Consider the following 27,984-nt stretch of genomic DNA (forward strand, 5'->3'; position numbering starts at 1 on the left):
GGATGTCCATTATGAATTGCTTCCTGACAGAGTTGCTTCTGGGCCGCACACTGACAGCCATAGAAGAGACCTTTAATCACCAGGACCATTAAGCCACGTAAAGAGTCCAATATGCTTAGACACGTTGCCTTTCCTTGATTTATCTTTACAACACTACAATACAACAGAACTAAAGTTGCTGGACTAATTTTGAAAGCACAATTAAAAATGACAAGCTGACAAAGATACTTTTGCATGTCCATTTTTAAATATTCATTTGATCCAAGAGCAATTATCTGAACACTGTTATCCCTCTTTTGGAACTTTACAGCCTGATACTGCGAATTCACTACAGTGATTCAAGCCATTGCCCTACCTATAGCCTCCATCCCCGCACCGGTCATGCCAAGATTCCCAGCCAAGGTCCCCTAAGTCATCAGTAGTATTTGGAGGTAGAGAGGCAGAAGTAAATTGTCCACTTGGGTAGTGTAGGCTTCCAAAAGGGAAACCAAGCTAATAGATGCCAGAATCCAGGAGTAGCTGGCATTTAGATCCACACCACTGTCAAAGATCAGAATGATGGCAACAGCAATGATCTGGGCAAATATGCCCATCATGGTGCCTTCAAAGGTCTTCTTGGTCCCCGGCCATTTGATCTCCCCCACTGTGCTCCCAAAAATAGAAGCTACTGAGTCCCCAATGCCCACAGCAAGCACCCCAGAGTAAGGGGCCAGGGCCCCAGCCCCAGGCAAAGTAGCCTTTGAGGCACAAGGTCTGGGGAACAGCCAAACAGGGAGGGACATCCCCAGCAGAAGATAGATGTGAGTCAAGATCAAAGGCCCACTGTCCCGTTCATCCAAAAAGAGAGAAAGCAAGTTCCTGAGGGTGTGCCCCAAGGGTTTGATGGTGAAGTATCTGATGTACTCTAGAAGAATGAAAACTGCCAAGCACACCACAGCAGCCACGTAGAGGAGCTGGCGGTCGTAGATGAGTCCTGGGACATACGTTGCCACCACAATGAAATGGAAATATTTCCTGGTTATGGTTGATGCTTGGTGTTTCTTAGAACCAGATGACCTCTTGGCGTTTTGATAGAGAACCACTGTGCATGCCAAAGCAGCCAGGAGGATCCAGTAGGCGAGGAGATAAACTCTGGTCTGTGTTTGAGAGAGGAACTGGGAGAGCCAAAAGAGGGGGTTCTGCCGGATCAAGCGGTAGAGCCACGGCATGACAACCCCCAGACCCAGCACCGCCGTCATCATATGAAAGAACATGGAGGAGATCCAGGTCCCAGAATCCATGAAGAAAAAGAGGGCGGTGAAGAATATCCCAAGGAGAACCACCCCGACCACCACCACCAGGAGGAAGAAGTCAATCGGGTCCCCTCTGCTTTCGGTTACGTTCAGAGAACGTTTGATGAGCTGATTGAGGACGAAGCTTATTCCTGTCAGGACGAGCAGAGCCTCACCAGGAGTGAAGCATCGAGGCAGCAAGTATAGCAGTATCATACTGAGGTAGACAAAGATAAGCAGGACCTCCAGGACCTCAATCACTTCAGAGACCGTCAACGAGTGCTTCATGGTGTAGATGATCAGGCTGCCAGCAATGCCAGAGAGGATGCAGGTATTTGTTGGCACAGGTTTGGTAACACCGAGTGCTATCACAGAGAGGAACAGGGCGATGATCATGCCAGTGGAGGCTACGATGATGCCAAAACGCTCAAAGTACACGATACCAGCCGCTTGGCATCTCTCTTTCATCACAATGCCCAGCAATGGGACAGCCATGCAAGCTGGGAAGAGGCCACTGTTTGCTCCTGCCCGAAACTGGAAGACAGCACTGCCCAGGCGGAGGAGGTTGTCCCATTTAAACTGGATATAGAAAGCTTGGATTGCAAGCGCAATGGCGCACCAGGAAAAGCGATCCCAGACTGTGCTGTGCACACAAAGCACGATGGTGAACATGATGAGGGATTCCACAATGATGGGTTGCTTGCTTAGCATGGTGACAGCCAGACTGTTGCGCTCCCTGTGCTCAGAAAACCCTGGCAGCTGTTTGTTCTGGTCCAATATTTTCAAATGCGGTCTCTCTGTGTGTGTGTCTGTCTGTCTGTTTCCCTCACTGTCAAAAGCTCTCTTGTATCTTAGTGCCCTTCCTAGAAGTGAAAGCAAAAACCATCCCATTAAAAAAAGAGCGTATTATATACACCATCTGCTTCTTCCCTTGTACTGAAGGAAAGCTTCTCTTGTTTAATAAAAACATTGACACGCTCTGGAACTCCATGCAAAGGGAGGATAATTTCTGCCCCTCCTTGCTAGTTTTCCATCACAGTTAAGACCTTCCTATACTGGAAGGGCTTTTGTGGCTGGAGCTCATTGCTTGCCTTGCTAGAATTGAAAGGGAATCTTTTTCCTTCTGAAAGCGTAAATTCTAAATTGTTTATTCCTGTTATTATGGTAATTTTACTGTTGGTTTCATTCTATGTGATTACGTTTTTCTTAGCTGTTATGAACTATAAGAGGAAAGACACAGTGCAGATAAATAAAATATGGTTTAAGCACACTCCTTTGTTTACGTGACTTCTAGTATATTCTGTTTAAATCACTCTTGCCTCTCCCTGTTGCATGCAGATGTACAGATGCCAACATGGTGCCCTCCAGATGTTGAACACCCATCATAGAATCACTGTAGAGTTGGAAGGGACCCCAACCACAGCTAGCATGGCCAACAGAGAGAGGTGAATGGGAGTTATAGTCCAACAACACCTGGAAGGCACCAGGTTGGCTATCCCTTTGCTATAGAATACTTGGTTGCATCTAATGATACCCCCTTCTCATCTAATGATACCCCCTGAGACCTTCGGGTATAGAAATAAAATAAAATAAATACTCAGATTTGCCTCATTGAAATTAATGGGCGTAAGTTAGTCATAGAGTTGGAAGGGACTCCAAGGATCATCTAGTCCAACCCCCTGCAATGCAGGAATCATGGTGCAAGAACCCTTGACAGATAGCCATCCAATTTCTGTTTAAAAACCTCCAATGAAGGAGAGCCCACCACCTTCCAAGGGAGTTTGTTCCACTATTGAACAGCTCCTATCAACAGAAAGTTCTTCCTAATGTTCAGTTCTTATAATTTGTATCCAACTTGTTCAGGCCCTACCCTCTGGAACAGCAGAAAAGAAGTTTGCTCTGTCTTCCATATAACAGCCCTTTGGATAACTGAATATGGCTACCAAATCACCTCTCAGTCTTCTCCTAAGCAACCTAAATATACCCCACTCCCTCAACTGTTTCTCTTAAAGCTTGTGTCATGAACTGGGAGGACAACAGGGAGGAGGAACAGGATCCTGGCAAGCTGTGACTGGGACCCACCAAGGCAAGCTGAGGATGGGAAAGGAGAGGTTGGAGTTGCACAGGATGACGGGATGGCAAGGGGGTGGGAGTCAAGGTGCAGGGACCAGAAGAGCAGGATCCCTCAACAGAATCAGAGAGGACTCTGTCTCCATGAACAAGGCAGGCTCTGAAGCGTAGTGAGCAGTGGGAGGTATGCTCTGGGAGGCTGAGGCAGGCAAGGCTCCACAGCCCAGGTGAAGCTCATTAGCCCCACAACCCGGGGGGGGGGGGGGAGAGAGATGTGTGATTCCTCAGCTGAAGTAGGCTCAGAACAGGTGAGGATCATATGGCTTGTCAAGCCTAGATGCCGCAATCAGGATTCAAGAAATAAAAGGGAAACAGGTGAGGGGCTACATCTGCTTAACTGCCCATGTGGCTGGACCTTGGCTTAGATGCTCCAGGACTTCCAATGGACTGTTTTCCCTGACTGCTAGACTTTGGACCTGACATACTGTATAAAACAGTGGGACTTGCTGCCATGTATGCTGGGGATTCAGGACAGCTTGGTTTACAGACCCTTGATCACCTTGGTTGCCTTCCTCTGCACCTGCTCCAGTTTGTCAATATCATTCTTAAACTAGGGTGCCCAGAGCTGGCCACAGAACTCCAGGTGGTGTTTGACTATGGCAGAATAGAGAGGCCCTAGGACTTCCCTTGATCTGAACACTATACAATGGGTCTACTCTGAGCTCTGAGTAGGAATACCACTGGATACAACCCACTGTGGTTTGGTTGTTTAAGATAGAGAGAATTCTGCCTCACTGTGAGGATGGAGTAAATCATTCCTTCTGTTTCTACTGAAATCCATCTCCCTGATGGGGGGGGGGGGGGAAACCACTTATCTTGCTTCATTTCATTTATATACAAACAACCTATATTCTGATGGTATAGCTATTTAAAGCATAAACAATAAATTGATATACTTACATGAATCCATGGCACATCCACATCAGAAATAATATGTGTTGCATCCAATTAAGTTCTGTTTAAGAGTACACCTACTGGAATTAAGGTCAAGTCATGTCTAATCTTCTGCCCAAACTGGTTTTGCATGGTTGCTCCATACTCCCTGCAGCAAATGCTATGATTGTGTTTCCCACATAACACATGCAAGGAGTGTTGGCCACACCCACAAACCATCAAACACTTAAGCTAGAGTGGTCCAACTTTTCATGCCAAGTAGGCTGCAAGAGTACTTTGACACAGAACCCGTTGCACACAGGTGCAGGAAGTGAGTGAGGCAAACATCTGACAACCCTCTAGCCCTCATGTTGCCTTCCCAAAGCAGGCTAGGTGAGGCACAGGGATTGGGAAGGAGATGTAAGACTCTGGCAGGGTCCTGAAGCCCTCCCATCTCCTTCCCAATGATGGGAAAGTGCAAACTAGGCTTTGGGGAAGGAGGCAGGAGGCTTCAGGGACCCTGTCAGAGCCCCCATGCCTCCTTCACAAAGCTGGGTAAGGAGGCACCAGGTAAGGCAGTGCAAGGGCTGTGGGGTGGGGCATCTAATAATAATAATAATTTTTTATTATTTATACCCTGCCCATCTAGCTGGGCTTCCCCAGCCACTCTGGGTGGCTTCCAACAAAATATTAAAATACAGTAATGCATCAAACATTATAAGCTTCCCTAAACAAATGTTGTTATGGGCCACCAAAAAAGGCATCACATGTGGTCCCTGAGCCACATGTTGGACTACCCTGACTTAAGCACATGCATTTAGCAACCCTAGATCCATCAGTTGCATTTTCCAGAACAATGTTTCTTACCTATCACATTCGGTCAGTGTGATATAATGGAGAAAGCTGTTGAGCTTGGGTGTTGGAGGACCAGCCTCAAATCCCTGCTCAGTCATAAGGTCATGAAGCAGGGTACATGTACTTGGGCAGGTCAATCACAGCTTAATCTACCTCACAGGGCAATTCTAACAATAAAATGAGATAAAGTTAGAGAGTTACACATCCTGAGCACCTGAAACAGGCTTAGAGGGGAAATCTAAGCACACAACCACCCTACACTAGGCATGCAGAACTTTCTGCAAACAAGCTCTAATTTAGCCTTTAAAGCTTCCCCACCCCAAGCCATGGCCATTTGCCCCACAACAAATGTCTCACATGTAACCACAAAGGAACAATTGCACTCCTGCTCACTCCTTGGCAAGCGGAACTTGGTGCTAAAGGATCCACTGTTTAGCACAGACAATCCCCATTGGATCTTCCTTTGAAGGCCTGTCTCAAGTTCAAGCAGGACTGCAGAGTAAGAAAAGGAAGAATCAGGAGCACATGCCTAGTTCTTTCCTTTGAAGTTGCGTCACCTGATGTCACAGTGGCACCAAATGGTTGACAGGTAGGCAGTTCCACCAACCCGAAAAGTCGCCCACCCGTGGGGTGGAATGAGGATCTAGCTCACCAGTCCTCAAACCCTGCTATCTACCATAGAATTAAGTTGTGTTCACTCCCAATAATTCCCTCAAAAACAGTCTTATGCAATCCATTTAAATCAGTCACAGACCTACCCATATCTACCCCTCCTACAACTGTAATGAAGCAGCGGCCACAGTGAGATACAAAAGGCACCCACTATTTGCACTTTTCAGAAACAATTGCAGGCATTTTTCTTCTGGCAGGCTTTCCCAGCTGGATAAATGGGTCTTTACTGTGAGTGTCCACTTGTTAGAAATTTAGTTTTGTTCTATAAGTATTTGCTGTTTTTAGTTACCTTATTGCCTTGAGATGGTGGTTTAGAATGAGATTAAAAAATCAGTGGTAATACCTGCCTCGACCAATTTTCACATTTCTACTTTCACACCCAAATGTCACCTTTATTTTCTATGCCTCCTCAATATGCAGTAAAAAAACAAACAGCAGCAACATTAAGAATACACCTCTCTATCCCCTCTCCCCACAAAGTTGCTTAAGAATATTATCCCATTTTAAAATTTGCATCAACATTCTGTATAGCAGCAGAGAAAACAACTGAGCCTATCTCACAAGGTTACTGTGAGGGCAGAACGACTTTTGCACACTTAAATGAGTCCATGAGAACCATTGTTAATTACTGGTGTGCTGCCAACGCTTCCCACTGCCATTTACTGAGAGGGAGGAAGGCTACTTTGTTCTACTTTTAATGATACCTGAAAGGTGTTTGTATTTATGTTTCTAAAGATGCCATTAGGTGCTTGGAGACCTTTGCATAGCATGTAAGTAACACATCTGATGGATTCTGTACTTGACCTCCTTTGTAATGTTTTATTTTGAAATTTTTAAGGTAATAGCTTGGTTTCCTGCTACTTATGTCTCTTTCAATGTATACTTTATATCTGACTTCCTTCAGTAATGTTTTATTCTAGATTGCTGTCTTCATGTATTGTAAGTCACTTTGAGATTCCCCCCTTAAAAATATAAAAAATATAAAAATATAAAAAATATAACCCCCTTAAAAATATAAAGCGGAAATGAAATGAATAATATTAATGTAGAACAGTAATAAGCAAATAGCAAATAACACAAAGACCATGAACTCCAGGGTAGCGTCAGGTTGCCTCACTGCGCGATCGGTTAACTTTCTGCATTCAGCACCCTACACTGGGCTACCTTGGCTCTGGCAAACACATTTAATTTATCAAATCTAAAAATATAAATAATATTAATAAGCCAAATAAAGAAATGCATTAAAAATATTTATATCCAGCTGCTCTTTCTCCCGCACCCACCATAAATTTTAAAATATATTTTTTTAATGAAAGCAACCTCAACAGGCCTCCACAAACCTTCCATTGCCTCACCCAGCTGATCCCTCTTCTGTAATAAACTCACCCTACTGGGCGCCGCCATCTTGTCGACGTGCTACGCACAACACGTCACGTCGCCTCCCTCACCCTGCGCCCCTCACGCTTCCTCCCCCCACCACTGGGGCAAGAAGAGGCAAGAGAGAGAAGGGCCTTGTGTCACGTGACTCGCGGACAGCGGGAAAGAGGCGCTCTAGCCGTTCGTTCCACCTTCTTCTTTCTCCCTTTCTTGCTCATGGATTGGCTGATTTTGGGAGGGAGAATATCACGTGGGAAAGGGGGTGGGGCAGGGGAAGAGGCAAGATGGCGACTGGGGGGCTGTGCGCGAGGTAAGGGAAGGCGCGCGTTGCGAGGAGCGACTGACTGATTGGGTGAGGGTGAGGGGAGGAAAAGATCGTGAAGTTTCAAAATGAAATAAAATGATTTTATTTTAAATTGTGGCTAAATCAGCCCGAGAAGGGAGATTGTTGGGCCAGAGCTTAGCCCTACTCCAAAGTCGGCCCCTTTGAATGAATGCATGTGGTTGGTTTTAGTCGTTTTATTGGGGTCATACCTGCAATTAGAAGCTAGTTGGATTCATGCTTAGAAAGTTGAGGTAATTTTAATCTGTTTAAGTCTTCTAACTTTTGTTTGTTTCAAAGCAGGGTTGTTGATTTTTCTTGATTTTCTTGTTTTATCTTTTTGTAAACTGCTTTGAGGTTTTTTTTTTCTTTTAAAGAACCCAGCAGTGTATAAATCTTGTGAAATTAAATAAATGAATAGGAAGCTGCATTCTCATGATTTAGCCCATTGGCCCATCTAGCTTGGTGCTGCCCACACTGACCAGAAGTAGTGGCTCTTTGGGGTTCCTGTCAGGGGATGTTGAAAGCGGTACATGGAGATGCTGTTTGGTACTGAACCTGGGAAACTTATGCATGCCAAGCAGATGCTTCAGTCACTGGGCTATGGCCCTTCCTTGGAAGACACACCACTTCCTTTTACTGAGTTGCACCTTTGGTCCATCTAGCTCATTATTGCCCACACTGGCTGGCAGCAGCCACTCTCCAGGTTTTTGGACAGGGTATTTCCCCCAACCTTACCTGGAGATGCAGCTGGGGATTGAACTTGGGACCTTCTGCATGCAAATAAGATGCTCTGCCACTGAGCTATATGCATTCTCCTAAATGTAAAAGAAGGTTCTAGTCCTCATGGTCTTGAATAAAGTGCACAGTTAAACAGGGGGCAGGGGAAACTGCCGTATACCAAGTCAGACCATTGGCCCTTCTAGCTCAGTATTGCCTACACAGACTGGCAGCCACTCTCTAGAGTTTCAGACAGGGGGCCTTCCCAGCCCTACCTGGAGAGGCTGCTGGGGATTAACCCTTTGCCTTTCTGTGCACCAGACAGAAACTGTAAGCACTGAGCTATGTCTCAGTCTTTTACTGAGTTAAAGGCTGATTTAAATAGGATCTTAGGAAGCTGTTTCTTGGTCACTCTGGGCTACATTTTCTTCAGGTGCACAGGAATGGGAAGTTCATATTGGCAATGTACATAAGTGTGCTGTGTGTGTAGAAGTAACTGTACTTGGGGCAGTGTTAGAAACTCGGATATATAAGCTATTCGCCAAATGGCCCCTTAAGCCTAGGTTAAGAGTGCGCACGCACGCGCGCGCACACACACACACATGTATATATACAGTGGTACCTCGGGTTACATACGCTTCATGTTACAGACTCTGCTAACCCAGAAATAGTACTCTGGGTTAAGAACTTAGCTTCAGATGAGAACAGAAATCGCGTGGTGGCAGCGGGAAGCCCCATTAGCTCAGGTTAAGTGGTATCTTAGGTTAAGAACAGTTTCAGGTTAAGAACGGACCTCCGGAACGAATTAAGTACTTAACCTGAGGTACCACTGTATATGCAAGAGTATGAAGCAAAAACTGGACAGCCAGTTAGGAGATGGTCCCCCCAGAGACTGATGGAATTTGATGGATCCTTGACTGCTCTGGGGGATTTCCCAGTGGATAGAGCAGGTAATCCAGTTGGTAATTGCAGAAAAAGGTAATTGCAGAAGAAGTTGGATGTTCCCAAAGTGCAGTATCGAAGCACATTAATGGAAAGTTATGCGGAAGGGAAAAGTGTGGAAGAAAAAGGTGCACAAGCAGCAGAGATGACTGCAGCCTGGAGAGGATTGTCAGGAAAAGACCATTCAAACATGTTGGGGACTTTCACAAGGAGTGGACTGAGGCTGGAGTTAGTTCATCAAGAGCCACCACACACAGATGGATCCTGGAGATGGGCTTCAAATGTATTCCTCTTGCCAAGCCGCTCCTGAACAAGAAACAACGTCAGAAGCGTCTTACCTGGGCTAAAGAAAAAAAGAACTAGTCTGTTGCTCAGTAGTCCCAAGTCCTCTTTTCTGATGAGAGCAACTTTTGCATCTCATTTGGAAACCAAGGACCCAGAGTCTGGAGGAAGAATGGGGAGGCACACAATGCCAGATGCTTGAAGTCCAGTATGAAGTTTCCACAGTCTGTGTTGATTTGGGGAGCCATGTCATCAGCTGGTGTTGGTCCACTGTGCTTCATTAAGTCCGGGGTCAACGCATCCATCTACCAGGAGATTTTTTAGCACTTCATGCTTCCTTCCACAGACAAGCTTTATGGGGATGCTGACTTCATTTTTATGGGGATGCTGACTTCCTCCAATTTCTTGAAGACCGGTGCTATCTGCTCCTGAGTTGCAGTAGCAATTTCCTTAGCTTCCTCAGCAATCTTTCTAGTTGTAGCCGAGTCCTCTAAAAGTCTTTCAATAGTCTGTGTGTTAGAATTCACTTTCTTCCCAAGTTCATTAATGCTTGTCGTGTTCAGATCAATTTTTGCAGAGATCTCAGCTACTTGTTTATTAGTTTCTGCAACTTGTTTACTTGTCTCAGCTCCCTGTTTCGTTAGATGTTCCAAGGATTCATTAATTTTACCAAGTACCTGTGCAAAAGCATCTTCAGATGACATAGTTTTTTTAGTTTAGTTTGTGAGGCAGCAGCTGCTCCTGTGCCTCCGGATGTTGAAGCTCTTCTCTGCTGAGAAATATCAGTCTTGTATTGTCTACCAGACCTGAGGCCTTTGTCCTCTATTTTTCCTTTTCCATTTGCCATAACACTCTCATGCAAAGTCGAGGTCGCTTCTTACGTCTGTAGATTTGTTTTGGAAAGGAATTTTCCAGTGACTGTGCAGCTAGTAGCTTTATTGTTGTTGTTGCAACAAAGTATCCTCTAGGGAGAGAAACTTCAAATTTCACTTTACAGTTTTTTAAACAAATAAATAGATCCCCCCTTTTTTCCTAAAAAGCCACAGTTTCAATTTACCTTCAATGTTATTTTATACACAAGCAGTCCAGAGACACTGTATCTATTCACAGAGTTTAGCATTGAAACAGTTCCAAAGTCTTTCCTTAACGTGCTAACCCCACTATTCAGCTTCCTTGTCAAAGCAGTACGTCCCAGGGGCTTGAGATAGCGGGTAAACTTTAATCAATCCCTTTGTGCAGGTATATTTAAATGTTCTCTTCTCTCCCCCCCCCCCCGCTCCTGCAAACGTAGGGGGGCTGCTTTTTTTTGGGCGATGGATCTATAATTTTTCAAAGGGAAATTTCCTCTAGGGTTACAGCTTTACAGTTTCTTTGCTTCAGTTGTCCTACAGCACGGAAAGGCAGACTTCCTTTTTGTACCTTTCCCGTGTTAGTGCCGAATCTCTTTAATATTTAGATTAGTTCCAATTAAGTCCTTTTAAATCTACTCACGAGTAGTTATTTTTGCATCCAAATTTTCCGGAAGAAATCAGCGCTCTCCGATCATGGCGATGTGGCTTCACTCCACAGGTTGGGTAGATGACTCTCAGCACCGCGCCGCTCACCCGCTGCCGTTCCGGAGCCTTTAAAAAGGCTCCTTCACAGTTTTGGGGGGGTGCAAAGGTGACCGCCGAGTCTCCTCGCTCGCAGGCTTCACCTCCTGCGATTTTTTAGGGTCCCCGCTTCGCCGTGGCGTCAGGACCCGAACCCACGGAGCAGACTCCCTCAGGAGCTCCGAGGGAAGTCTGCCATTAATCGCTGGCGCTGACTGCAAGTCCCAAACTGGACAGTACTCTTAGCAAATTAGTGTTACACACTACTGTAGTGATAATAGTGCCACCTTATAATTGGTTATGGATTTAGCACAAGTAATACATAGTATATTATTGTCATTTAAAGCAGTGTTGCATACAAATCTAGCACAATATTTTATGTAATACACACACATATATATACTGATATTTATAAAATTTAATTATTCAAATGACTTATGGTTGTCCACTATTGCTGAGGCTCAGCCCCATTTATGTTTGTGGTGTCCAGTTAACAATTGCTAATGTGATATTAAAATGTGTCACTCATGTGAACTGTGTTTCTAAGAAAATGGATTCTAAGAAAAAGGATTACTGTAATTGGTAAAATGTGTGACTGAATTGTAAAATATATTACAATATACACAATTCATTTTTTGCTTCACGGTCTTTAGGGGAAAATGGTTACTAGACATGTCGTTGTTACACTTTTAACCTAGGTTTAAGGGGCCATTTGGCGAATAGCTTGCTTATCTGAGTTTCTAACATTGATTCACAGCTGGTTTTGAAATGGAATCAGCCTTGGTTGCCCTGATGGATGACCTTTATTGTGAGAGGGACAGAGAGAGTGTGATCCTGTTGCATCTTGATCTCTCAGCAACTTTTGATACCATTTACCATGGTATCCTCCTGAACTGATTTAGTGAGATGGGCATTGTGGCGTCACTGTATTAGAGTGGTTCTGTTTGTATCTTCAAGGTGGTGACCAGAAAGTAGCACTGGGTTAGTGCTCCTTGGACCCTGGCATTTGTGCTATGGGGTTCCACATACTGCTGTGAGGTGTCACCAGCATGCAGGGATGACATGCAGCTCTACCTCTCCTTAACATCTGAATCAGGAAAGACTGTGAAAGCTTTGAACCTGTGTCTGGATGCAGTGGTGGACTGGATGAGGGCCAGTGTTTGAATCCTGGGAAGACTCAGGCTCTTTGGGTGGCTGGTTCGGGGTTGTACTCCCTCTGAAGGAGCAAGTGTATAGTTTGGGGGGTACTCCTGGTTGCATCTTTGCCACTTGAAACCCAAGTATCCTTTGTGGCTAGAAGTGCCTTTTATCAGCTTCATCCGGTTTGCCAGCCACAACCATTCCTGGACAGGGATAGCTTGGCCACGATAGTTCATGCATTGGTAACCTTGAGGCTGAATTACTGTAGGGCAGTGGTGTCCAAACCTCTTTCAAAGAGGGCCAGATTTGATGAAGTGAAGGACTGTGAGGGCCTACCAAAGGGCTGACCAAAGTTGTTGACCATTTTTTAAAGTTGAAGTTGTCAAAGTTTTTTTTTTTAAGGATTTTACCCCAGGAAATAAACTGCCACAGGGGCCGGATTAAACTGACCAGTGGGCCGGATTAGGCCCCCAAAACGGACTTTGGACATGCCTGCTGTAAGGTGTAGTATGTGGGGCAGCCCTTTGGTCTGGTTTGGAAGCTCAAGTTGCTGCAGAATGCTGCAGCCAGATTACTGATGAAAATTTCTGGTTAAGTCCATGTGACACTAGTGTTCAAAAAGCTGTACTGGCTGCCCATCTGCTACTGAACCAGGTTCAAGGTTCTTGTATTGATTTACAAAGCCCTGAACATCTAGGTCTAGGATACTGTAGGGATCTCCTGATTGATCACCGAAGTCATCTTCAGCAGTGTCCTTGGTCATTTGGTGACGCTTGTTTGACTAGAGTAAGAAATCAAGTCTTATTTAGTGTCATCAGCCCAGGCCTGTGGAATACCCTGCCAACAGAGATTTAACAGACACCCTCTGTGCCAACTTTTAAATGCCTGCTGAAAACTTTTCTACTCTGCTAAGCCTATGCAGATCCTACAATGGTCTATTGATTTTTTAAAAAAATTCTTTTTCTTTTAACTTGTTTTTAACTTTTTATGATGTTACTGTTGGTTTCATGCTTTAATGATGTATACAGCTGTAATATATGTTTATGATATGGCAGTGTATAAATATTGTATATAGAAGTAAATAGATACATTACAATAAAAAAGACATAAAAGAAGCAAAACAGATACAGTTTTTTCTCTTTCAAAATACATTCTTTTTCTAGAAGCAGCAGAGAACTGTGGACCATTCTGTTGGGCAGATCAGCTCTGAGAGAACCAGTAAGTAGAGGATGGGTTTGCCACCTCTTTTTTGTTGGGGATGCTTTTCTGGGATGTCTGCCATCATCACTGTCTAGCCTCTTTTCCTTAAATGTGTATACAGAGAGGATTTTTCCATATAATTCACTTCCCGTGTAATATTTGTTCTTCCTTATGCTGCACGTTTGTGTAGAATGGTTTCTGGTGTAGATAGGCTATCTCGCCTGGAATAATAATAATAGTAATAACATTTATACCCCGCCAATCTGGCTGGGTTTCCCCAGCCACTCTGGGCGGCTCCCAACAGAATTAAAGCACAATAAAGTATCAAACATTAAAAACTTCCCTAAACAGGGCTTCCTTCAGATGTCTTCTAAAAGTCAGATAGTTGTTTGTTTCTTTGACATCTGATGGGAGGGCGTTCCACAGGGCAGGCGCCACTACCGAGAAGGCCCTCTGCCTGGTTCCCTGTAACCTCACTTCTCGCGGTGAGGGAACCACCGGAAGGCCCTCAGAGCTGGACCTCAGTGTTTGGGCTGAATGATGGGGTGGAGATGCTCCTTCAGGTATACTGGGCTGAGGCCAAAACAAAAAAAATTCCTTCCAGTAGCACCTTAAAGACCAACTAAGTTAGTTCTTGGTATGAGCTTTCGTGTGCATGCATACTTCTTCAGATAGAGGCCGTTTAGGCTGAGGCCGTTTAGTAGAGCAGCCTGCTTCCCTTATTCCCCAACCCCTAAGGAAGGAGTCCCTGATTGCGAGCTGAACCTGCCCAGATTCTGTCTTCTTCCACCTCAAGGCAAAACAAAAACAAGTTTCTTTTCTTTTTATTATAATTTTTATCTTTTTTTAATAGAAGAACCCAAACTGTAAATCAGGGATTCCCTGCAGAAATTCTGGACTACAACCCTATCCATTCCATCGGTATAGCCAATGGTCAGGGATGATTCTGTTATGTATACAGTAATTTGAATGCTAGGTTGTTGGGGGGGGGGGGGTTCCACCATGGTGCTCTCCAGATATTGTGGACTATAACTCCCATCAGCCCCACCCACCATGGCTGATAATCAGGAATGATTCGGTTCTGCTTATGCTGGAATCTAAACCATAGGTGATTATGATATTCCTTTGTTGCTCTTGTCAGGCTTTGTACATGATAGTGGAAATGAGCATGTTCCTTTTTAAGTTTCAAGCATGGAGAATGACGTATTTGCTATTATTTTGGTCTTTTCTAGGCTCAGATTGAGGAAGAGTTGAATAAGCACTGGCGGAGGCTGCTCGAAGGACTTTCTTACTACAAGCCACCCAGGTACAGTAATTTATTCATTATTATTTATCAAGGCTTGCATCCAGCTCAGTAGATCCATTGAAATGAAAAACTGAAATAAAAGCATATCTGAGACATTTACAAGCTATTAAACATGAGTAAAACCTACTAATTGACTATATAGGTGCTATATTGTCAAAGATCTGTTATTGGAACAGATCATAGAAATGTAAAGTTGAAAGGAACCACGAGGGTCATCAAGTCCAACCCCCTGCAGTGCTGATGGCAGAACCAGACTCTTCAAAAATAAATCTTTAACTGAAAATTTTCAGTGGGAACAGAAAATAGCTAAACCAAATAGGAGCGTCAAAATGATGAAATAGAGCCATGTTCTTTACCACATACTCTGGAAGCTTTTTGAGAATCCTTATGGGTTTTATTTCATTCAGTGTGTGGAAAGATGGGGTGCTGGAAGATAATGTGTTGATTATTTTACAAAAATACTTGTGGAGGATTGGTGATGTGATAGCTTAAATGTCACCCATGGCAGCTAAATGGAACTTCCAAGTTCAGAGGCAGTCTAGCGCAGAACTTCAGTTGCTGGGGAGGCAACAGCATGGAATAGCTCAGCTGTGACATGGAATAGCTCAGCTGTGGCCACCAAAACCCCATAGAAATTAGGGTTTCTGATTGGCTACAATTGGAAGTGGCATGCTGGACTAAATGTGTGCTTGGTTAGAACTGGTAGAACTTCTCTTATGTTCTTAATTTCAAGTGAGTCAGATGAAGTTTCTATAACTTGTTTCAAGGGCTTGAGCTAGTTGGGTAACATTTCCAGTGGCTAGTTGATGGATCTTAGTCCTTGTAAGTCCTTCAGAGGAGAGGAAATAGTTTTCACAATACAGCTGTTATAAAGATGTCTAAATTTCATGCTTGTTTTGCTTTATGAACAAAAAGCTTTTGTGACTTTTCATTACCACAAGTTAACTTTTAAATAATAATAATAAAATCTGCAGTGCAAGTTCGGCCGAGAAAGTGAAAGCTGACAAAAATGTTGCTGCTCCGCTGAAGGAGTTGGGTCTGAGAACCAGCAAGTTCTTGGTGAGTAGGTGTAACAAGCACCTCTGTTGCTTCCTTTGTTATTTCCTGATAAGCTTTCCTCTGGACAGAAGTGGTGGGAGGAATGCAAGAAAGAGAGTTATCGCCATCACCTATTTGAATGGCAGTAGTTTCTGGTGGGGTTTGAGATTTGATCTGATGACTCAGCATAATTTGGAAGCACGATACTTCATAGAAGCCTTGAGAGCTAATGGGGACAAAATTAATTTGCTGTACTCTCCTTAAAAAAAAAAATTGTCCAAAGGAGGTGTATTGAATGCGCCCACCCCTTAACGGAAGCTGGCTGAATGTGTGTGTTACTCCAGGGTTTGGATGAAGAGCAAAGCGTGCAGCTGTTACAGTGTTTTCTTCAAGAAGATTATAGGGGGACCAGAGACTCATTAAAGGTTGGTAATTTTCAGCTGTGTGGGGATCTATCTTCAGTGTTTATGTTGACATATATTGCTACAGATGGGTCTGTGTAGCTGGGAATCTGCTAATCCCTTTCTCTGTGTGATGCTGCAAAGTTGGGTAAGGCCTAACTTCTTGGCTACATTAGCCATGCTAGCAATCTCCTTAAAGTGATTTTCATTAAGTCTGCAGTCCTTTCCTAACTTGAGGGCCCTCCAGACATTTTGGACTACAGCTCCCATCAGCCTCTGCATCATATGGGTGTGCTGTCTGGGGCTGATGGGAATTATAGTCCAAAACCCTTGGAGGGCCCTGGTCTGCTGTGCACACTGCCTTCAGGCAACCGTGATGGCCACCAGCTTTAGCCACCAGCTTTAAAAAAGGATTAGACATAGCAATGAAGGAGATGTGGCAAGTAGCCATTGATGGCTTTAATGACTATGCCCTTGCTTCCAGGGTCAGAGGCACTAATGATTCTCAATACCACTTGCTGAAAACTGCAGGTGGGAAGAGTGCTCTTGCACTTGGGTCCTGCTTGTGGGCTTCCCATTGGGGCATCTGGTTGACCACTGTGAGAACAGGATGCTGTTGGGCCAAAGGCCTGATCCAGCAGGGCTCTTATTATATTCTTTTGTGTTCTAAAAATAGGTCCTGTTGAATTTAACAGTAAGCTAGTTCTTGGTAACAATTTTCAATGCACTAATAAACATTTTTAAGTGAGCTAAGTTTGAAGCTTGAAATCCGGAGGATGGTGGGGTGGGGAATGATAACCAAATTCCCTTGCAGTGCTTCCAGTATACATGAGATTTTGTTTCATGCCACAAGCTATTTTATGATGCTGTTAATGGTTATCAGTTACTTTATGTTACTTTTATTATGGTTCTGCACAGGCTGTTCTGGAAGACGAAAGGCAGAGTCAGGCTTTGATACTGAAGGTCAGTAACTTGATGCTGCAATCTTATTTTGGATGGTAATTTCTACACACTGCTTTTCTGCAGATAGATGTGGAATCTGCTGATGGTCCTTGCAACTTGAGGAGCTGTGGTGGTGATGACTACAATGGATGTGGATTTGCTGGCACTTGTGACAGTTGCAAAGCTGCCTCCCTCCTACCTCATCATCCAGATGTGTAGCATATTACAGTCATACCTCGGGTTGAAGTAGCTTCGGGACAAGTATTTTTGGATTGCGCACTGCGGCGACCTGGAAGTAACGGAGCGCGTTACTTCCGGGTTTCGCAGCTCGTGCATGCACAGATGGTAAAAATGACGTCATGCGCAGAAGCAGCGAATTGCGACCCGCGCAGACACGGGTTGCATTCGCTTCTGGATGTCAACGGGGCTCCAGAATGGATCCCGTTCACATCCAGAGGTACTACTGTAATTGTCCTTGGAGCAGTCATAAAGCCATTTCGCTTCAGAACAGGTGTTAAAAGAAGGGAGTCCTCTAAAAAAATATATCTCCCCACCAGCACTAAGTAAATGTTTTAATGGATAAACATGCTGGGTGTGTGTGTGTGTGTGTGTGTGTGTGTATTTTAAAATGCCACAGTCTTAAGGGACAAGATCAGAAGAAGGACCTTAAGATTTTCAGTGGAAGGTCCCTTTAAGTAGAGTGAGTTGAAGAAATTGATGACATTCTAGGACCTTTAATAGAAAGGTTGGGGAATATTTTAGCGACAACAACTCCCATCAGATCCAAGCAGGTTGGCCATACAGTCAGGGATGATGGGAACTAGAGTCCAACAACATCTGGAAAGCCACAGGTTCCATAGCCCTGTTTTATAACCCAGAACACTTGGGGTTAAGGGAAAGAACTGACTACAGTGGTACCTCTGGTTACAAACTTAATTAATTCCATAGGTCTGTTCTTAACCTGAAACCGTTCTTAACCTGAGGTACCACTTTAGCTAATGGGGCCTCCCGCTGCCGCTGCACGATTTCTGTTCTCATCCTGAGGTAAAGTTCTTAATCCGAGGTACTACTTCCGGGTTAGTGGATTTTGTAACCTGAAGTGTCTGTAACCTGAAGTGTCTGTAACCCAAGGTACCATTGTATTTAGTAGAAAATTAATAGAAGGATGTAGGGGAGGTTATCTAAAATCAAAATGCAGCTACTAGTGTTAACGGGTGGTGACATATATTTCCACAGCTTGCTGACTATTACTATGAAGAGCGGATCTGTATCCTGCGCTGTGTCCTCCAGCTTCTCACGTATTTCCAGGATGAGAGACACCCTTACATGGTGGGTATTGGGTTTTTATTTCCTGGTTCTCCCCACAATAAAAACATTAAAATAAATCTTTCCCTGGTGGTGCTCTTAATCAAATTATTTTGCTTTATAAAAGGCCCAGTATTCTCATTGTGTGGAAAAACTGGATAAGGAGCTGGTTCCTAATTACCGGAAGCAGTTTGAGGAGCTGTACCAATCCGAAGCACCCACATGGGAGACCCACGGAAGCCTAATGGTATTTTGTTCCTTCCAGCTTTTTGTATTTCTGACTTTCATTATTCGAATGTTTTAAAATAGTGGTTTATAACTTTTTTTGCTGGTAATTTCATTATTTCATTCATTTTGTAAATCATTTTAAAGGGTTGTTTTTGCTTTTAGAACCAAGCAGTATATACATTTTCAGAAATAAAGGAATAAATTAGCCCCAGCTTTTATTTTTTATTTATGTCATTTTAAATTGTTATTGATATTAATGTTGTATTGTTAGTTTTAGATTTTATGATTTACGTGGAAATGTTTTCCATTTGGTTGTGTACCTTTTGATGTGTTTTATTTATTGTTTATAACTTTTGTTATGTTGGTAATTATGTAAATCTTGTCATGTTGTAAGCCGCCTTGAGCATTGTTTTAACTTTGGAAAGGCGGCATACAAATAAAATGATGATGATGATGACCAAAATCCACATGGGATTGAGTTGCTTAAAAGCTATTTTTTCTCTCTCTCTCCTCTTCCCTAACCCCCACGTCATGTTTGCATGTAATTGTAATACGGATCCTGCTTATTCAGACTGAGCGGCAGGTGTCTCGCTGGTTCATGCAGTGCCTCCGGGAGCAGTCAATGCTGCTGGAAGTCATTTTCCTCTACTATGCCTACTTCGAGATGGCAGCAGAAGAGCTGCTGACTTTCACCAAAATGTTCAAAGATCAGGGGTTTGGCTCCCGGCAGACCAACAGGCACCTGGTGGATGAGAGCATGGATCATCTCGTCGAGCGCATCGGGTGAGTAGGGGGGCCTCTCAAAAAGGCTGTTGCAGCCCCAAGCATGTTCCAAATTGTTGGAGGATGTAGGGTAGGCAAAAGAAAATCCTTCCTCACACAACACGTTGTTTAACTATGGAACTTGCTTCCGCAGGAGGCAGTAATGGCCACCAACCTGGCTTTAAAAAGGGAATTGGACAAATTCGTAGAGTAGGGGGATATCAATGGCTATTAGTCACGATGGCTATGCTTGCAGTTGGAGGCAGCAGTGCTTCTGAATATCAGTTGCTGGAAGCCACAGGAGGGAAGAGTGCCCTTGTGCTCAGATCCTGCTTGTGGCTTCCCTACAGGTTGGCTCCTGCGAGAACAGGATCCTGGACTAGATGGGGCTCGTGGCCTGATTCAGCATGCCCTTCTATTCTTATTTATTCATTGCATTTATATATTGCCTTTCTGCCAGGGTACCCAAGCAGTTTACAGTTTTAAAGCACTAAGACAAATGATATAATATGTAAAGTTTTTTTTGGGGTGGGGGCAGTCCAACTAGAGCAGACCCTGATGTTGTCTGGGCCTGGCTCCCTCGCACTCCTCTCTCCCTTTTTCTTAATGTCTTCACATCCTGCTTCTCCCACGACATTGTTTTATGTCCAAAGGTGTATTATGGTGGTGTGAAAAAATCCATGCATCTATTTTGCCACATCTGGGTAGATGTGTTGAGAACATGTAGGGAGATCCTGCAGGCAAAGCATATAAATACTCTGTGGTTTTACATGTCTTTTTTAAACTATTGTGGGCAAAAGGGCCCACTTTCCTCTTGGCATTACAGTGCCACATTACAGTTTGCTTGTGAGCATTACAGAAACTGGAAGAGAGACATTCCTTTATTTTGCAGTTAATGACTTTGCTGTCTGTTTTTGCTCACCAGCCATCAAAGCTGCTCTGATTTTTTTCTTTTTTACATCACATCTCTCAAAGAAAAAACATGTTTGAAAAAATAAAGAAATAATCGCACATGATCTCCTGAATATTTCTTATTCCAGTTCTAACTTCCTTGACCCACCCTGTCCCTCATCTATATCTTTTTCTTGCCACCTTACTCCCTATCTTCCAGGTACTTCAGTGCTCTCATTCTAGTGGAAGGCATGGAAATCGACTCTCTGCATGAGCGTGTGTTGGATGACAGGAAAGAGGAGCATAAATTCTCTGGCACCGGGCAGATCCGCCAAGTAAGCCCATTGCAAGTCCTGCGTGTTCAGTGGTGAAACGTACAAAAGAATAGTCAGGAAAGCCAGTGGGGTGTAGTAGTTAGGGTATTGGACTAGGACCTGGGAGACCAGAGTCTCCACTTGGCTATGAAGGTCATCTTGGGCCAGTCACTTTCTTTCAGCCTAACCCATCTCACAGGAGGATAAAATGGGGAGAAGGATATCTATGTACACCACCTTGTGCTCCTTGAAGGAAAGATAAGATATAAATGTAATAAAAAAAATGAATGCTTCTTTGTCCGAGATTCCCTGAGTAAGAGCTTGATTCTCTTGTTCCGAGTAGGAGGTGGACTGCTTGCTGTTAACTCTTGGGGATGTCACACATCATGCCCCAGTTCTCTTGGCCTGGGCTTTGCTGCGCCACATGTTGAGCCCTGAAGAGTCTCCTAGCGCGATCAGAAGGATGGGCAGCACAGCTATTCAGCTGAATGTATTTCAGTACCTCACCAAGCTTCTCCGGTCAATAAGCAGCGAGGGAAATGTGAGTCTCATGTCTTGTGCAATCTCATGGAAGGCTCTTGAGCAGAGGTGGGTGGAACCTCCAGCCTCTGCGGGCCAATCTTGGCCCACCCAAGGGTCCAGTTTGACCCCTGAGACACTTTCCGCATAACTATGCCAGCTGTCAAGCAGGTGACAAGTTGGAACTTGTGCATAGAAGGGCAACCAAGATGATTAAGGGTTGGAAATCAAGCCTTATAAGGAACGGTGGAGGGAGCTGGTATTTTTAGCCTGGAAAAGAAGAGACTGAGAGGAGAAATGATAGCCATCTTCAAATATTTGAAGGGCTATCACATGGAGGATGGAGCAAGCTTCTTTTCTCGTGCTCTAGAGGGTAGGATTCCAACCAATGGATTCAAGTTACAAGGAAGGAGATTCCACCTAATTTAAGGAAGAACTTCCTGACAATAAGAGCTGTTTGACAGTGGAACGAACTCCCTCAGGAGTGTGTGGACTCTCCCTCATTGAAGGTTTTTAAGCAGAGGTTGGATGGTTGGATGCTGTAGTTGAGATTCCTGCATTGCAGGGGGTTATACTAGATGACCTTTGTTGTGCCAGGCAACAACATTCCTTTTCAACCAGGCCTTTTGCTTTTAACTATGGCTTTTTAAAACATGGGTGTGATGTACTAATGTTGTTCTCTACACCTCCCCCAAGTTTTAATGTATGTGTTTTAATTTTTTTTAGTTGCTGTGGCAAAAAAGCAACTAATAAATTAAATAACTAAATAAATGTATTTATTTTTACATTTGCAGAGTTTTGGCTTGTTACTTTGGGTTGTGTGATCGTAATAGATGTCTCATTAAATTCTGTGCTCAACTTCTGTAGTTTCTGAATGAGTCTTTGTTCACTCCATATCCTTTCCTCCCACTCTCTTTGCTCTGCAGTGCATCGCCAGCACAGCCTGCATGTGCATTTATGGCCTGCTCTCCTTTGTGCTGACCTCCTTGGAGTTGCACACATTGGGCAATCAGCAGGTAGGAGGCCAAAGGCTTAAGACGGGAGTTGGTGGTTCCAACACTGGGTGGGCACCCAAGTTTGGTGAAGTCTGGTTTAAACAGTCTTGAACCTGGTTTAATTCTTGAGGTTTACGGTGGAAGAACCAGAAACAAGTGATGTGTAATGTGGTGTGTGGTTTTCTCTCTCCTTTCTAAAGGACATAATAGATACAGCGTGTGAAGTTCTGGCTTCTTCCAGCATTCCTCCACTGTTCTGGAAAACAGTAAGTTAGCTGCATTTGGCCTGCATTTCCTTACATAGTATTCCTTTGACCAAAGCCTTTATGGGGAAATCATCTTTTGGGCTTTGGACCTCTGCTTGCTGTTTTGAGCAATAGACTTCTTGTGTTGCTCTTATTTGCATTGTGGCCTTCAGAAAACTATTGGTGATGGGGCACTATTATAGTTGTGATGGGCAGATTGTGTTCTTTACTTCATTCTGATTAGCAGCAGTGGATTCCAAGACTGACTAGGGAGTAGGAAAGTGGCCACTTGCAGTGCTGGCCAGCCTTGGGCTCTGCAGCCATGTGGACTCTGAGGCTGGCAGACAGAGAAACCAGCAGAGCTGGGGATCTGCTGCTGCAGTCTCTTTGGTCTTTACCTCCTTTGATAGCCTGGGCTGCCCATCCACTGCCTTTTGTCATGCTGTAGTTTGCACTGTGGCCAGGGAAACTGCCACATGGCAGCACACTTTCATTTTTATTACATAGTGTGTTACAAACTTCTATCTCAACCTTCTATTGCTCATGCACCATCTCCAAACTTGTCTACCTCTAAACTTCCAGTGGCCAGGATGTGGAGCACGCTAGTGCTCTAAAGTTAGGAACTCCCAATGCCCAAGCTGATCTGATGTTAGCAGCTCAAGAAAATGCCTTTGATTAGCACCAGTTTGTAATGAACATTCTGTTCATTTCTTTCTCACACCAGGAGCCAAGTGCAGGTCTGGGCATTATTTTGGACAGTGTCTGCGGGATGTTCCCCCACCTCCTCTCTCCTCTTCTGCAGTTACTCACAGCCCTTGTGTCTGATAAATCTACAGCAAAAAAGGTACATTTGGAGGCTAATAAATCCTAGAGTGCTTTTAATTACCACTCTCTGGAACCAGTGCAGTTGCTAGAATGTGGAAATTATACTGGCGAGACTGGTTTAAAAATATGTATTCAATCACAGGGTGGAGCTTGGGCTTTTAAAGTCAAACTTTCAAAAGGTAGTTGTGGTGATAAAAATAAGATGGGGCATGCACACTACCTTAGATAAAAGAGTGGGGTGGCTATGTGAAAGATATATCAGACTTCCAACTCCTTGCCACAATGAAGGAGTCTCTGCCTTTGTCCCCCCACCTCTCTGCTTAAAGGTCTATAGCTTCTTGGATAAGATGTCCTTCTACATAGAGGTCTACAAGCACAAGCCTCCCGATGTAGTTTCTCATGAAGACGGTACCCTGTGGCGAAGGCAGGCGCCGAAGCTGCTGTATCCCCTTGGTAAGAAAGAAGGCAGGGCTCTTTGCCCCAGGTCGTCCCAACTCCTTGTTTGTCCTCTCTAATTATTCTTATTCTTATTACACTCATATCCCACCTTTCTTCCAAGGAGCTCAAGGTGGTGTACGTAGTTCTCCCCACTCACTTTTATCTTCACAACAGCCCTGTGAGTTAGGTTAGGCTGAGAGGCATTGATTGGCTCAAGGTCACCCAGTGAGCTTCATGGCTCAGCAAGGGGATTTGAACTCTTGTTTCCCAGTACCTGTCAAGCAGCATGGGAAGCAGAAGTTGGGACCATTTGGGATCCTACAGTTTTGTGTTCTGCTGGGGCAGCCAGCATCAAATGCCCAGGGCCACCTTCTGGGCCATAATTGCCAGCTTGGAACTGTAACACTATCTAATAGCCCAAAAGATTTCCATGATAGCCAAATGATACTGCAAAGATCCAAAACAATGAAGAGGCATATGTGTGGCCAAAAAAGTGAAAACTTTAGGAGAGTAATGGGACAATAAACAGGCAGGGCAGGAGTGGGGAATATTTTTCAGGCTGAGGACCACATTCTTTTCCAGGAACCACATGCCAGTGGTGGTGGGGCAAAGGCAGAAGTTGGCAGAGCAGCAAATGTGCATCTTACCAGTAGGCTAGTTTCTACAGAGTCATGGACACACCTCTCCATCTTCTGTCCAGACAAACCAAAGGCAGCATCAGAGTTCAGGTGCATGTTCCAGGAAGCTGAAAACCTTCAAGGCGGGTGGGAAGCAGGAACAGGAGTGGGTGGCCTGCTGAGCTTGAGGTAGAGGATGGAATATGAATGATAGGTGTGAGAGATGATGGTATCAGTGTGTCAAAACTTTGCTTCCTTAATAATAGAGCCAATAACAAGAAGCTTCTGTGACATTTTCTGATGATTGTGTTTTGATTGAGTTGTTGGTGGGACATAATAAATATTATCACCATCATCATTCCCTTGGCACATAAGTTTGGTGACTGTATGGTAATTTCTATTTTACACCTATCAAAAGAATATGAAAGTTAAATGTTGGTTTGTTAGTTGTTCTGTATATACTACTTGCACTTAGCTTAAAGGTAAAGGGACCCCTGACCATTAGGGTTGTGGTGCTCATCTCGCTTTATTGGCTGAGGAAGCTGGCGTACAGCTTCTGGGTCATGTGGCCAGCACGACTAAGCCGCCTCTGGCGAACTAGAGCAGCGCACGGAAACGCTGTTTACCTTCCTGCTGGATCGGTACCTATTTATCTACTTGCACTTTGACGTGCTTTCGAACTGCTAGGTTGGCAGGAGCAGGGACGGAGCAGCAGGAGCTCACCCCATCGCGGGGATTCGAACCGCCGACCTTCTGATCGGAAAGTCCTAGGCTCTGTGGTTCAACCCACAGTGCCACCCACGTCCCGCACTTAGCTTGGGTGAAACCAAATGATCCTGTGATATTTTTCCTTGTATCTGGCTTGGTTTTGTCGTATTTTGTTCTTATGTAATGCCACAAGATAATAAAATTATTAACCAGGCAGGTGCCTTCACTTTGTTCTTTTTGGCACCTGCTAACACCCCCCCTTTCTTTTTAGACAAGCCTGACCAGATATCTAGAAAGTCAATGCAAGTATTAATCTATTGTTAACCTATTGCTAGTTTAACTTTATGAAGTGAGAGAGTGGATTGGTTATCTTATTCTGCAGCTGATTCATGCTATCCTGTATATGTGCCCTGAGATGGATCCTCACAGCAGGTATAGTTTTTAAGCAGAGGCTGGATGGCCATCTTATCATGGGTGCTTTCGTTGAGATTCCTGGATTTCAGGGGGTTGGACTAGATGACCCTGAAGGTCCCCCCAACTCTATCCAATTCTATGATTGTTGATTCTTCTTATTGATAACTTTTTATCTTTTGTAAACTGCTTTTAGAGCTTTTTTATACAATCAAGCTGTGTATGAATCTTTTGAAATAAATAATTCTGGAATGTTACTTGTTTTTTTCCTAAATACAAATGTCCGTAGTTTAAGAAATTTCAACTTGCACGAAAGTTTTGACTTTGTTTTCCTCCCTGTCACCTTTCACCGCTTTTTAGGGCTAGGCCAGACAAACCTACGGATACCTCAGGGAACAGTGGGCCAGGTGATGCTGGATGACCAGGCCTATTTGGTACGATGGGAGTACTCCTACAGCAGCTGGACGCTGTTCACTTGCGAGATTGAGATGCTGTTGCATGTAGTGTCGACTGCAGGTGAGTCTCTCCCAGAAATTTGGAAAAGCAGGGTGGGGACTCTGTAAAATATGTTGTGAGGTGTATTGCCAACTCAGTGACAGAGCTGCAACCTTGCATTCAGAAGGTCCCAGGCTCAATCCCCAATGGCATCTCCAGGTAGGACTGGAGCAGGTAGTGCTGGGAGACACTCCCTGCCTGAAACCCTGGAACGCAGCGTTGCTGCCAGTTAGTGTCTATCTAACTGACTCAGTAGAAGGCAGCTTCCTACGCTCCTGTTTAATTCAGTCCTTTATTCAGAACTATGAGGACCAGAGCTCGGTGACATTTGCATGGAGAAGGTCCCAAGTTCAATCCCTGATGTCTCCATGTAGGCGTGCCTGAAACCACCACTGAGAGCCACTGCTGCCAGTCAGTGTAAACAATAGTAAGCTAGATGGACACTGGACTCACACAGTATAAGGCACCTTCCTGTGTGCCTATGATGAGTAAAACAAAAACCTATCAGCTCACTAGTAGCCCCTGCTTCTTAATGTTCCTTGCTTTTACCTTGCCTGGGTGTCTCACACTAAATGCATTCCTTTTCCCCCAGATGTCATTCAGCACTGCCAGAGGGTTAAGCCGATCATTGATCTGGTTCACAAAGTCATCAGCACTGATGTGTCAATCGCTGATTGTCTCCTGCCCATTACTTCACGGATCTACATGCTGTTACAAAGGTAATGGCAGCCTGTGTGGTCATTCTGCTTAAGCCTCTCCAAGAGAGATGGAGATAAAATTCCCAAGTACTTATTTTTTTAAAAAATAATTTTTATTGATTTTAACATATAAATTATAAAATGTACCACAAAACTTATCACATATACAATCTTTTTAGTCTTCCATCAGCACCTCTGATGATCCACCGTTTTAACCACTTCTTATGCATTTCTTAACTTTATATTGCCTTTACATCTCTTAACAAATCATTCTTCCCCTTCTCCATTTTTGCAGTAGTTCCAATAATACTCCTCACAAAACTTCTTGCAAACCTACGAACGTCGTCTGATCTTCAGAAATACTTCTCAAATAGTCTGTAAATTTACTCCAGTCTTCCGTGAATTTCTAGTCCCGCCGGTTTCGAATCCTTCCTGTTAGTTTATTTAGTTCTGTATAGTCCATTAACTTCATCCTCCATTCTTCAATCGTCGGTAATTCTTCTTGCTTCCATTTTTGGGCCAGTAATATTCTTGCTGTTGTTATTGCATATAAAAAGAGCTTATATTCCTTTCTATTTATATCACTCCCAACAATGCCTAGTAAAAATGCTTCTGGTTTCTTTATAAATGTATATTTCAACATTTTTTTCATCTCATTATATATCATCTCCCAGAAGAATTTCACCTTTTTACATTCCCACCACATGTGATAAAATGTTCCCTCTTTTTCTTTATATTTCCAACATTTATTACTGACTTTATACATTTTCGCTAACTTGACAGGTGCAATATATCATCTATACATCATTTTCATCACATTTTCTTTTAGGGCATTGCATGCAGTAAATTTTAAACCTCCTTTCCATAATTTTACCCAATCACTCAGCTGTATATTATACCCAAAATCTTTGGCCCAGTGAATCATAACCAACTTAACCTCCTCGTCCTATCAAATCCTTTTTCTAAAACTCCCAAGTACTTAAGCCGGTGCCGGAACCACGAGATGGCATCATCCTTTTGAGTGTTTTGGAAAAGCTCTATGTATTTATTTTTGCCTCTCTTCCAGGCTGACTACTGTTATTTCTCCCCCGGTTGACGTTATTGCTTCTTGCGTCAACTGTTTGACCGTCCTAGCCTCTCGGATGCCTGCAAAGGTAAAGGGGCCCTCTCTGGCTTTGCTTCTATTGGAGTTGTCTCCAACAGGTGTAATGATCAGGTGTAATGAACAGATAAATATACTTTTTGCTCTCCCTTTTCAGGTTTGGATGGATCTTCATCACACAGGCTTTTTACCATTCGTTGCCAATCCGGTCTCTAGTATGAGCCACATGATCAGGTAATTTGACTGACACCCATGGAACAATGAATCCACTGACTTCATTGTACAAAACCCTGGATGGCCATTGTGTTTATTGTTACTTAAACACTTACAAACCATTTATTTTTAAACGTTTTCTAAGCAATGTACAG

General features: G+C 43.8%; 2 protein-coding genes across 6 annotated transcripts in view; one reads left to right on the forward strand and one right to left on the reverse strand.

Annotated features, from left to right (window-relative positions):
- Positions 1–225: 225 nt before the first annotated feature.
- DOLK (dolichol kinase) lies at positions 226–7,223 on the reverse strand. 2 transcript variants are annotated; one of them, XR_003704634.2, is made up of 3 exons: positions 7,142–7,215; positions 5,142–5,296; positions 4,359–4,443 (listed from the first exon to the last, which is right to left on the reverse strand). XR_003704634.2 is itself a non-coding variant. In XM_028715558.2 (2 exons), exons 1-2 carry the CDS (start codon positions 7,203–7,205, stop codon positions 408–410), a joined length of 1,791 nt encoding a protein of 596 aa, XP_028571391.1. In that variant the 5' UTR covers positions 7,206–7,223; the 3' UTR covers positions 226–407. The 2 variants fall into 2 exon arrangements, 1 of the variants encoding a protein (XP_028571391.1); XM_028715558.2 differs by lacking the exons at positions 4,359–4,443; positions 5,142–5,296 and adding an exon at positions 226–2,134 and having other exon boundaries at positions 7,142–7,223.
- A 211-nt stretch (positions 7,224–7,434) lies between these two features.
- The window catches only part of NUP188 (nucleoporin 188), a 47,943-nt gene continuing 27,393 nt past the window's right edge, over positions 7,435–27,984 (forward strand). For 2 of the 4 annotated variants that reach the window (XM_028715552.2, XM_028715554.2), the window contains exons 1-19: positions 7,435–7,488; positions 13,340–13,394; positions 14,609–14,682; positions 15,657–15,741; positions 16,065–16,145; positions 17,040–17,084; positions 18,300–18,392; positions 18,496–18,615; positions 19,168–19,379; positions 20,470–20,584; positions 20,907–21,104; positions 22,009–22,098; positions 22,278–22,343; positions 23,047–23,166; positions 23,474–23,600; positions 25,682–25,837; positions 26,409–26,535; positions 27,581–27,668; positions 27,774–27,850. In XM_028715552.2, coding sequence (XP_028571385.2) covers positions 7,463–7,488; positions 13,340–13,394; positions 14,609–14,682; positions 15,657–15,741; positions 16,065–16,145; positions 17,040–17,084; positions 18,300–18,392; positions 18,496–18,615; positions 19,168–19,379; positions 20,470–20,584; positions 20,907–21,104; positions 22,009–22,098; positions 22,278–22,343; positions 23,047–23,166; positions 23,474–23,600; positions 25,682–25,837; positions 26,409–26,535; positions 27,581–27,668; positions 27,774–27,850 — 1,955 coding nt within the window. In that variant the 5' untranslated portion in view covers positions 7,435–7,462. Of the gene's footprint in view, positions 7,489–7,555; positions 7,755–13,339; positions 13,395–14,608; positions 14,683–15,656; positions 15,742–16,064; positions 16,146–17,039; positions 17,085–18,299; positions 18,393–18,495; positions 18,616–19,167; positions 19,380–20,469; positions 20,585–20,906; positions 21,105–22,008; positions 22,099–22,277; positions 22,344–23,046; positions 23,167–23,473; positions 23,601–25,681; positions 25,838–26,408; positions 26,536–27,580; positions 27,669–27,773; positions 27,851–27,984 lie in introns of those variants that run through there. The other 2 variants (XM_028715553.2, XM_028715555.2) reach the window with 2 other exon arrangements.

This window comes from Podarcis muralis, chromosome Z, assembly GCF_964188315.1.
Source record: "Podarcis muralis chromosome Z, rPodMur119.hap1.1, whole genome shotgun sequence".
Lineage (NCBI taxonomy): Eukaryota > Metazoa > Chordata > Lepidosauria > Squamata > Lacertidae > Podarcis > Podarcis muralis.